The sequence below is a fragment of the Myzus persicae genome, unplaced genomic scaffold (assembly GCF_001856785.1).
Source record: "Myzus persicae strain clone G006 unplaced genomic scaffold, MPER_G0061.0, whole genome shotgun sequence".
Classification (NCBI taxonomy): Eukaryota; Metazoa; Arthropoda; class Insecta; order Hemiptera; family Aphididae; genus Myzus; species Myzus persicae.
Genome location: NW_019100991.1, coordinates 254,476 through 266,564, shown reverse-complemented (window position 1 = coordinate 266,564; position 12,089 = coordinate 254,476). Strand labels below are relative to the sequence as shown.

At 26.4% G+C, this 12,089-nt stretch overlaps 1 protein-coding gene across 1 annotated transcript in view; it reads left to right on the top strand.

The window, feature by feature from the left end:
• Positions 1-7: 7 nt before the first annotated feature.
• Positions 8-12,089, top strand: part of LOC111027164 (solute carrier family 26 member 10) — a 58,478-nt gene continuing 46,396 nt past the window's right edge. The window contains exons 1-2 of the mRNA XM_022305398.1: positions 8-296; positions 645-720. Coding sequence (XP_022161090.1) covers positions 695-720 — 26 coding nt within the window. The 5' untranslated portion in view covers positions 8-296; positions 645-694. The remainder of the gene's footprint in view (positions 297-644; positions 721-12,089) is intronic.

Here is a 12,089-nt window from a genome sequence, read left to right as displayed (position 1 = left end):
TTTACTGTATACTGTATCCTCGGTCCGTAGTGGCGCGGAGTGAGGAAGACTGTTATTTTACATTTTTACATACATTTAGCATTTTAGGGCTTTAGGCTTAATTAGCGGCCAACATGAAATTACTGTCCTCCTATTGCTAATCAATTTTTCTACTGAATTAAATTATTCTTTCCTTAAAGTTTTCATTGTTTAACGTAATTGTTATTACTAATTAGTCATTCAACCATGGCTAACAATGCATCTACAAATATAAATTGTCTATGCAATAAATCTAATTTTTCATTCTTATAATTAAAGTAAGTTGATATATAATACCTACTTATTTTGTCATTAAGTGTTATGTCATGTCTTTAAGTTTAAGCTTAGTTAGGTTTTCTAACAAATAGTTAAGTCAATTAATTATTAGTGTTTACACATTCACTGGTTTCAATGCCATAGCGCCACACTTAAGGTCAAATGAGGTAGTCAGGTTTACTTCCTAATTATGTAAAAAAACAGTTATGCACTTGCATTGAATCACTTAACTCTGATTAGTGGAAGAGGAATGATTCATTTTTAAAATTATGTATAAATAAATTTAGGAACATAATATTGAAACAAATTATAAGAAAATAGTTATATTATCATTGATTTTTAATTTACAGGACAAAGTTTTCTTTAGTTTTTTCCTTCCTATTTTAATTGTTTTAACAATATGGATGATGATGATGATAAAAAAGGGTAAGTTAATTCTTATTAAATTGTCTTAAATTTATTAAATGCTTGCTTAAACAGATGTATGTTTAATTACCTAAATAATGATTTGTATAGAAAGAAATAATTCGTTTTTTAATCAAGTTTTTACAGTTACTTAAGGCTGGGAAATTAAATTATTTCTTAATTATTTTGATAAGTTGCAATTTAGTTAATTTCAATTTATTTTTGTGAAGTCGAATAGTTGATATTTTAGGTTTGAATGGTTAAAAGATAATTAATTTAAACTAAAATAAAAAATTAAATTACATCTTAAATTTAAATATAATTGTGATCAGATAATAAGGTAATTGTTACATTTATATAAAAAAAAAAAATATATAATAATATATATAATAGTTATATAAGTAACAGTTATATAGTTATTGTATAGCATTTATGGTACATAAGTTACATAACAGTTTTTTTAATGAACTTGTATAGAAAAATGATATTACAGTTACAAGTCAACTAGAAAACTAATCAACTGGAAAAATAGCTTCTTTCTTAAAATATTTAACCTATCAACACCCCAGCCTTAGTCATTGTTATTGTATTTATTTGTAATTTGATCTTTATTCTTCACATTATTATTTTTTGATAATTGCACTACCTATTTTATTTCTTATTTTTTTTTATCAGTTTTGTTTTAATTATATAATTATTATGTACCGAATTTTTATATGATATGTGTTGATAGCTTTTTATGATCATATTTTACTTTATTTTGTGTTGGTCTCACTTTAAATTTAATTGAAAAGTAATCTATAAGTTATATATCAATATTATGTATCATAATTTTAATTTTTAATTTATTTATATTTTAACTACCTATTTATCTGTTATTTGTTGCAATGTCGGGTAATAACAATAGAGATAATATTGTTTTATTTATTATTTATAACCTTTACTGAATGATATTACTTATAATGATAATATAATCTACTAACTAATAAATAACGCCTATTTAAATTATTTTTTTTATCATAAATATGATATTAAAACATTATTCTACATACCTACCAATTTATTGTATTAATAAAATATTTAATATAGACACACTTTGTTTTATTTTGTTGGTAACACATATTCAATATTATTTGTAATTCAGTGTGCCATTTTTAGCAAGTTAATGCAATTAAAAACTAAAAATGCATTTTTATTGTAAGAATTTAAAAGTCTAAATAAATGTTACTAATAAGTTTTTTTAGTACCGGCTGACTGCTGTAGTGTATATATTTTTCATTTCGCATTTTTCATTGATTTTATTATGAGACAAATCTATAAAACTAAGGATGATGCAATATTGCAATTATATACTTAGTTGTGACCTTATAACTAGTCCACTAGGTAGGTACCCGAATAATGTTAGTGTAACAGTGTAGTTAAGAACTGAGTTGAATATTATCAATTAATTTAATGAGCTTGGAAAACATAAAAGTGTGAAAAGTTATTAGAATCAACTAAAATTTAACCCAACTTGTTCAATAAGTAGGTAGCTAGGTAGGTATTGACACATGAAAGAATCACGTTAGTAAATAGTCATAAACTATATTTTCTGTTTAAAAAGTATTTATTCCTAGAATAATTAAAAAAATTTATTTTAGATGGTATTATTCAGTTAGTTTGATATTTAAATGATAACTTTTTAATTTAATTAAAGTTTGTTTTGAACATAACAGATAACAAACTAAGAAATTATTGGTAGAAAATATCATTGATCACCTGTTATATTTTTATGCTATAATAATAACAATAATAATAATTAAAACAGCATTTATTTGATAATAAAGTAGTATAAATTGTAGATACATATTACAAAAATTAATAGAAATTGTTTATTCATGTATAGATTAGAGAGCCTGACAATAAATTAAATTAAAAAGAAAATGACTGGGGAGGGATCAAGAATTTAAAAGGATCTTAGATGATCTGTGAATAAATTCATTAGGAATTACAAAAAGAGAAGGAATAGTTTTGAGTAATAAAGGGACGAGAGGATGGGAGCCATTATCAAAAAAATGTGGAAACCAGCTTTTGTTTAGTAGGTGGCATTTATTACAGTTTTTGAACTTCTTACTTTCTTAGTAGAAAGAAGTAGGATATAGTTTGACTCATAAAATGAATGGTTGGGCACACATTTTGCCCAGAGGATTTTTCAGAATTGAGACATGGTTACTTAGCCAAAGTATAGAATTTCTTGTATGTGACTAAATCAATCATGGATCCAGAAATCCCATATTTTTTAAATTTACCAGAACACTCTTTGATGGCTAGTGTGCATGGGGTGTTCTACCAGATTGGAGAGGTAGGGTGAAACTTTTTTTAAGGTTGAATTATAATTATTTGTACGAATTTGTCATTTTGTCATAATTTAAAGCCATATAAGATTTTTACGTATTTAAATTTAATTTGGTTTTATTTAAAGATACATAAGAATATGATAAACGGTAATGACATAAAGATATATAAGAATAATAATACTTGAGTGGGGTAAATGTTTTAATTCATGAAGTGAATGTCTGATTGCAAATTGGAGTGACCAATCCATGAAAAATCGACAATTTTGTGAAATCTTTTGGTATTTTGCTAAGTGTCACAAGGTCATTTTCATTTTATGAATTGGTCAATTTTTCATGAAAATATCGATTTGAAGTAGCTTAACTGTACAAATAGTTTCTAAACATACTTATTTTGGCGTGAATTGCAAGCCAAAGCCGCCGTTCCATTGCCGCCTCGCTGGCTTCATTTTACAAAAGAAGTAGTATAGTTTGTTGATTTAGACATACGACTTGAGTAGATGGACGGTCAGTAATTTATTGGGTAACATATTTACCTGAATCGTATACAATATTTATTTACATTTTATTACCCGGATATTGGATCACAAATAATGTATATTACCAAATGTACGAATTTGAAGCATTTTATTACTAATCACAGTACCTACCAGAATAATTTATGAAATTTTTTACTCTTATATAACTGCTTTACATAGGTACAATACTAAATTAGAATCTTATAGCTTGCGATCAACTAAACGATCTCAATGTTTCATAATCTTTGTAAATAATATTTTTTGTTATTTTTTTGAGTCTAGTAATTCTATGTAATTTATATTATATAATTTATTATCTACTTATTAGGTAGGTAGTAACCTATTTAAATAATTTCATTATTAAAGGAAAAAATGGGAGCAAGCAATACTTAGCATATGCTTTGGGAATCACTCTGTATGTATTCATATGTGAGAGTATATTATGCAGATATGTGTGTACAGTTTTATTGTGCATTACGAAGTGAACGTGGATTATTTATTTATTTTATTATTCGTATTACCATTAAACCTATATAGTTTACGTTATTGTAATCTGTCAACCACAGCAGCGGTCATTCTCTTATCGTTAACCATCGCACCAAATAAATTGCATTTTCCCCACAAGATAACTGTAAAATGGGTGTGTGAATTGTGCCTATTTGTGCAGGAATAATGATGATTGGAGGATTAACGAAGCCTAATATAGATTAATTACATTTACCATACTTGAATTGTTTTTGAAAGATTGAAGACAAATTTTGAATTTTTTTTTACTAGTATTTTTAGTGCTAAATAAAATATTGTATCATTATCAACGCAGCTCAAATAATTTACATGTTATATGAAGTTTTATGTATGCATGTACCAAAATTAATTACCTATGAAATCTATTAATGATACACATTTTTATTTTACGTTTAAAACAAGCTAGTTAGGTAATGTTAAATACATCGTACTGCACATAGGTACCTACTTAATGTTGATCCGCATACAAGTTTAGGTTACGACATTTCGTGTTACTTCAATAATTATTGTCTTATAAATTTGTCAGTTATTAATTTAAATCATTATCTCTTAAGGGTGCCTTAGTCGGCTATTTATTAAGGGACATTATGACAATAACTCATGCAATTCCTATTTACGTTGCGCGGTGACCATACTGATACTACAGAGTAGGTTTATAGGTCGCCCGAAAGATTAAAACCAAACCGCATTTCAACCATAGACCTATAACAAAGGTCCTGTTATAAGTCTATGATTTAAACGATCTATTACGGCTTTACAGGAAAAGTGATCGCGCTTCGTAGATAGTCAGATTTTTATGATTCTGTTTTTTTTTTTTTTAATAGAAACTGTAATTATGTGTAACTGGAATTTTTAATTAACTTTGAATAATGTCAGAAATTTTTTTACACTAGACTTTATACTAGACTAAATTACAATAACTTTTGAAAGTATAGAATTTTTAAAATTGTAGTACACACCTGTTAAGTCTTCATCTATCGAATAAAAAAATTACTTGTCAAAATCGTAAAGGCATAAGATTTTTCCTTGCAATCTAGAATTGGTTTGACTAAACTGAAAATAAAATCAACACATTTGTGTTACGTTATGTATAGGTACATATACATTTGAAATAGTTAATGTATAAGACTAAAAAATAATAAAAATATGTTAAAGCAGTTACGTAAATCATCATATTTTTATTTTTAAAACGGATATCTATGTTTTAAAGTACACCTATATATACTATAATTGTCTAGTGAGTACATGTATGAAGATAGAAGGGCATCGCCCATTTGTGCCAAAAAAAAAATTAATTCGTTTTGGGTACAGCTCATTTGTGCCAAAATAAAAAAGGTATGTTTTTCAGACAGCCCATTTGCACCAATTTACCTACGTAAACATTTTAAATGGTAGGGAGACACTATTCCCAAACTGTTTTTCACATTTTTTTTTTCCCCAAAAGTTCTTTTTCTCAATACCATTTTTCCCAAAAGTTCTTTTTCTCAATACCATTTTTCCCAAAAGTTCTTTTTCACAATACCATTTTTCCCAAAAGTTATTTTTCACAATATCAAATCTATCATTATACGATCTTACCAAATATAAGAAATTATTTATTGTTAATTTTAAAATGTATAAGCATGTATTATAAAAAAAGTAGTTAAAATTATTAAATTATTAATTATTATACAAATAATTAACAAATTGTTAATTTTAAAATGTACAAGTATAGTAAAAAAATAGTATAAATAAATAAAACTGTATTAAAATTTTAAATTATGACCAATGGCCGTGAGATATGCAATAATATCATTGTTATTAACAAATTCGTCATACTTTGAAACAATAATATGTATTCGTTCCTCTACTTTTAGTCGTACCATATTACGACCATTCCTTATTTTTTGTCCCAGATTTAGTTGTCGTAACATGCACTCAGTGTCGGTTTTTTTTGGGGAAATATTAAATTTGTAAAAATATATATTGGGATAAGATAATATATTTTTGGTAAATATTGAAATTGGAGAAATTAGATTGGGAATATTAGATTTGGAAATGTTTAAGTTGGGAAAAATGTATTGGAAAAAATTGATTGTGAAAAACGGATTGGGAAAACTGTACTACAAGTTACAACCAATTTTCCTAGGACGAATACTTATGTCTTCAACAGCCACAAGCTTCCATGCTGAAGTTACTTTTTGTCAATTATCATTTAGTATTATTGAGTCATTTACATTTAAAATCTATAGACTTATAAAAATAACTTTACTTTACGTTACAAATATAACCTTTAAAATATAAGAATTAACCAATTTGTTAATTTAAAATGGTTGTAGTACAGTTTTACCTGGAAGCTTGTGGCTGTTGAAGACATAAGTATTCGTCCTAGGAAAATTATTTATATGAAATGAATAACCACATAACCAATACAGATTTCACTATATCTGACGTATCCGCTATACGAAAAAGTATTTACCATTAACAAAAATTAACGCGTTTTGAATATGTGCAAATAGTTGCTTTTAATTACAATAAAGATTAGGAAGATATTATGTTTAAAAATATCTATTTTTTTTTTTTATGATTAATTTGATTGATATTTAAAAAAATTCATATTATTGACTTAAATTTGATTAAAAAAATTGTATGATAGATTATTATTAGAAAAGAAAAATATTGTTAATAAAAATTATGTAAGTACTATTAATTATTATTAATTATTTGTTATAAATTATAATAGTTAGTAATAATTTATTACCTATAGTTTTTAACAACAATTTGTATTAATTCTGATTATTATTTCAAAAAAATGTGTATTATTCAGCCATTATTGATTATTATTTTAGAAAAATTCGTATAGTTAATTATGATTTAAATAAAATTGTATATAATAAAATATATATAACTTAATTATAAATATACCAGGTAAATTTGGCGCAAGTGGGATGTCAGAAAAACATACCTTTTTTATTTTGGTGCAAATGGGTAACACCCAGATAGAAAGAGTGTGAGACACCTTGTAGACATGTTGAATGATTAGTTTTTTCTGAAAGTTATTTATGTAGTTATAAAATGTTTTGCTCGACATGAATGTATACCTACCTAACGTTTTATCTTTTGTACCATTTGCTTAAAAACATTGTAAATATGAATGGCAAAAAATAATTCTCATCAATGTTAAGTATAAATTTAAATGTAAAATATAATTTAACTTAACCTAACCTAACTGACAGAATCATACGACACTTCGTTCGTTGAATAATTAACTTTGTGTATGTTTTTTTTTAGAAAGGTGTAATCGTTTATTTCTTTAAATATATTGGCTTGATGTTGCGTTTTGGTAGTTAGTTTCGGTTTTCAATAAAAATGTTTTAAAATAAGTTTTGGATAGAATTAATTGTTTTTACTCTGTTATTACATTTATCCGTTTTACAATTAATCCATTGCCTTATTGGCATCAAAAGAATAGATCAAATGAAATGTAATTAAACTAAAAACGTATACAATTATATTAGAAGGGAATATCAAACATGCTTCAGATGAAATTTTATATAAGGAAAATCTGAAACGTGTCTGTTTTTCGAAGACGTATCTTAAGGGATATTGATGAAACTTCAAGTTATTTATTATGTTCGTAACAAGTTTACAAGTTAATATAATATATTTATATATATATACTATACAGATATTTTTACTTAAATTCCTGCAGTGGATCCATTTGATCTGTTGTTCTATTCTTGCTTACTTGTACTTATAAGACATGCGAGTCTTGACTATACAATTAATATGTTAAATTGTTGAGAAAATATGCGCGTTAAGTCATGTGTATAAAATTATCTGATTAGTGTGGTGTAATTGAAAAGTAAACACTAATGAAGTTCTTATCGAATATGAAGAAGATTTAAATTTATAAACTTTTTGTTAGTTTACTGTGTACAACCTACTACTAATAATTTTATTATTGTAAAATGCATACAATTTAACCTACTGTAGTACTTACTAATGCCTAATAGTAAAATAAATTACATTGATTACTGTATCATCAAATACAATTTTTAATATTATAGGTAGACAGACCGTCTTCGCTCAGATTCGGTTTTCGTATACAATAATTTTAGAACATTGAATTGGAATTTAACGTCATCCATTACAGTGATCCACCAGGAAGTGATTTCATTTAATGATGGTTGAAGTTTTTGTATTGATGAGTTTATAGAGCTGTCTTGAATAAGGATCATCGTATCGTGAGCAAACATAGAAAGTTGAGAGTTGGAGTGATTGCGGATATCGCTGCTAGTAGCAGTATATATTGAAGAGGGTTGGTCCTAACTCTTAAGATTGATCTTTGTGGGACTCCGGATTTGATTTTGTGTCGTAGAGTTTGATCTGTGTCTATTCTGACTTGGAACGTTCTGTCTATTATGAATGATGTGATGGTTTTGAGTAGGTAGTCTGGGAGATCAATTGCTTTTAGTTTCATTTCTAGTCCTTAATGCCACTCCTTGTTAAATGCTTGTATATTCTAATCTAGTCTCTAGACTAGTTAGGAAAACTGCTGTCATTTTGCGTGTCTCTACATTCGGTAATGAAATGTTTGATTGAAGTTGGATATCCGCATGTAAGACATGTTCTTTGTGGCTCTTTTTTCATTCGATGGCTATGTATGTGTGTGTATGACCTATTTTGAGGCGATTTAATACAACTTCGTCTCTTCTTTTGAGATACATTGGGTTATTCCATTTTTCTGTTCTTTTTATTTCTTTTAATTTAGTATTCATTTTTAGTCATTTGTTTTTCCTTTTATTTTTAACTCGGTTGTGGATCTTTTTTTTATATCTTTGTCAGATTTTATATTCCAGAGAGTTCGTTGATGTGGATAATTGGCTTTTTTCTTGTAAGTATGTCCGTTCTTTAATTACCTACCAGTTATTCTGCAGTGTCCGAGAATCCATGAAAAGATTATGTTATTGTTAAATTTATTAGTCAAGTAGATTATTTTATTAATGATAACATTATCGTTATTAATATTACTAAGACTGGATAAAGTGCTGTGGAGTCTGTGTGAGTGCCTCAGCTATATATATCCTACAATATATATGTATATCGTATATGGTCCGGTAATTTGTTTATTTTTTCAAAAAATACATTTTTGTGTGTATGATTTGAGGGTTTTTTTTAATACGCTATTGATATACCAAACGAGTATTTTGTCGTTGTCCATGGTGATTTTAAGAATACATTTCTAGTCAATTTATTATTCATTTCTTATTTGAGTTCTCGCCCTTTTTCCTTAATCCTTTTTTACATAAGTTGTATTAATTTTTTGTTGTTATTAACAGTGTTTTCAAATCGGTTATTGGAAACTGTGGAATAAGTATTGGTTTGTTCGGGTCAGTTGCTGTTCTTATTGCATTTCTAATGAATCTCATCGCAATATTTTTGTCTGGTATTCGGATTGCATTGCCCGCTAAAGTACTATCAAGGAATTTATTGATAATGTCTAATATTTTATTCATTGACTCGAAAAATGAGACTTTAAAATAATAATTTGACGTTTTGTTAACTTTGAACCAAATCCAACAACATCGGAATTAAATTTTTTTTGGTTTCTCCTGCTTTTAAAAAAATGTCATCTGCTTGTCCATGGCAAAAAACAAACCTACAAATAACACATATTCACAGTGAATATACTTAAAGGAAGCTCCTAAAATTAACAATATTGTATTATTATAACAGATTTGTTTTTAAATTAAATAATAATCAATTGGATAAAATTTAGTTGATTATAATTAACAAGTCAATATTAAGCGCTTTCAATCCTGTAATTTATATGTACAATATATTTATTTATATTTATATTTAGATAGGTTTATTATTATATTTGAAGCATTTTAAGGTAAATAAAAAATAATAGTTATGGTTATACATTTATTATTAAAGGTATATTTGGCCATTCCAATCATTTAAAGTAAGTATTTAAATTTTAATACAGTATCGCTTGAACTATTAAGCTCTGCTTCTGAATAGATCCTATAATATATTTGAAAATAATTGAGATAAATACTAATAATAACGCTTTAAATTAAATAGTCCTAAGTTTAATTAAACATAACATTACAAAAAGAAATATTATAGTGTTATATTCATTTCAAAAATTGAATGGCCTTGTTTCTTTTACTGAACTGTGGTGAGTGGGAAAGTACCCAATCAATGCTCGTTATTACTGATTACTTATTTAGTTATGAACCGTTTAAATCTGAACAAAATAATTTATAATGAATAAATAAATAATAATAATAATAATAAAAATGTATATAATAAATTAGATACTCACCCGCGGTTATCTTTGTCAAAACTGTGTCAGTTGAAATCTAACCGATATTTTTGAATGGTTTTCAGTATTGTTAAAATATCTGCATTTTATGAATCTATTTATAAATTTCTTATTTTCTTACCTTACTAATAAGTAATAACAGTAAAAACCAAAATTGAGTGAGTAAGAACTACACATTTTCAATTTCAAAATTTTTTTTATTAAGGTCATTTACATGAATTGTGAAGGATGGAAGGTTTTAATTCATTTCTAAACTTCTTCTCTTTTAAATTCTTAGTAACATAAACGTCACTTTAAAAACTATTTTCCATCCCTTTCCTAGTTGGATCCTTTGGAAAACAATTTCGAAATTTCTTATGAATTGTAATACCCAGTTTGGAAGGTCTTAATAGAACTAGTAGGCTCCACCTATACAATCAATACACAAATTACTGTTAAATGTCTCTACGGAGGGTTGGAGGTATAAAGAAAATAGATAAGTGCTGCTACTGATGAGATTTCATAATGAATGCTGGTAAAACATAAAACAAATATTTAGTCATATAGGTATGAAAATGTATTTAATCGTATACACAATTCATTAAATGAATTAATTTATTTGAAAATATTAACTGTATGTCGAAGATAAAGAGTAGAGACTATAATATACCATATAAGTTATGAATGTATACTAAATATATAAAGCTATGTAATTATGTAATGTATGTACTATGTATTATAGTTTCTGCAGTAGGTATACACGATGAAATACGCACGTGGCCTATTGCAGAGCAATTATAAATGTACAGATTTAATTGTTTACGAACTGATTGAAGTAAAACAAAATATGTTTTTAATAATAATAATAATGGTTGAGCTTTTATTGTTGCATGGTTTGATAGAGTCATAGAGTAGGGTGTGTATACAACAGGCATAAAATATCACTGTTGTCGTAATATATAGCCATGTAGGTATGGTTACTGGCTATATGTACTGGCTACTGTACAGTGTACTGCAGTAGAATGTCGCGCTCTGTCATGCACGGTTTATACAATATATTAACCGTAGAAATACATTTGTAGTTAAAAAAATTATTCGATTTCCTTGTAACCGTAAAAAAACACGATTTGAAACTTTAAAAGTAGGTAGATGTTATTTGTGGTGGAGCAAACTACTGCAGGTATTTAGAAATTTTTCCCGGGGTCTAAGATATTATAAAAGCTCCCCTTAAAATATGTATTACGTATTATGTCTTTACATGCAACATCTCAATTATCGTCATTAATAACCTTATAGCTGATACCTATATGTTTAGGTAATTTGTTTTGTTTCACTGTTTTAATATTATTGTTGTTTAAGCCCGGTCCGCCGTAAAGCAAAAAATAAATGAATAAATTATTATTTTGTATTTTTTTCTATTTAAGTTGAACGTATTGTTATAAATACCATTCAACAAAATGCCAAAACTCTATAAATTAAAAAATATGTATTTTATACCTATAGGTACTTAATAATTTTTTATGTAAATAACAAATATTTTTACAGGAATTCGGTTATTTACTGCTACGTGTTTCCCAGAATATCACATTTTATTGTTGTATGATCGAGCTAAAAAATTACACAATGCTATTATAAAAGAAAAAATATAATGAAAGACGAGGAAAAATATTGTCCAGTTTTCATTGAATAAATATAAAAATATAGGTGTAAAGTAAAAAA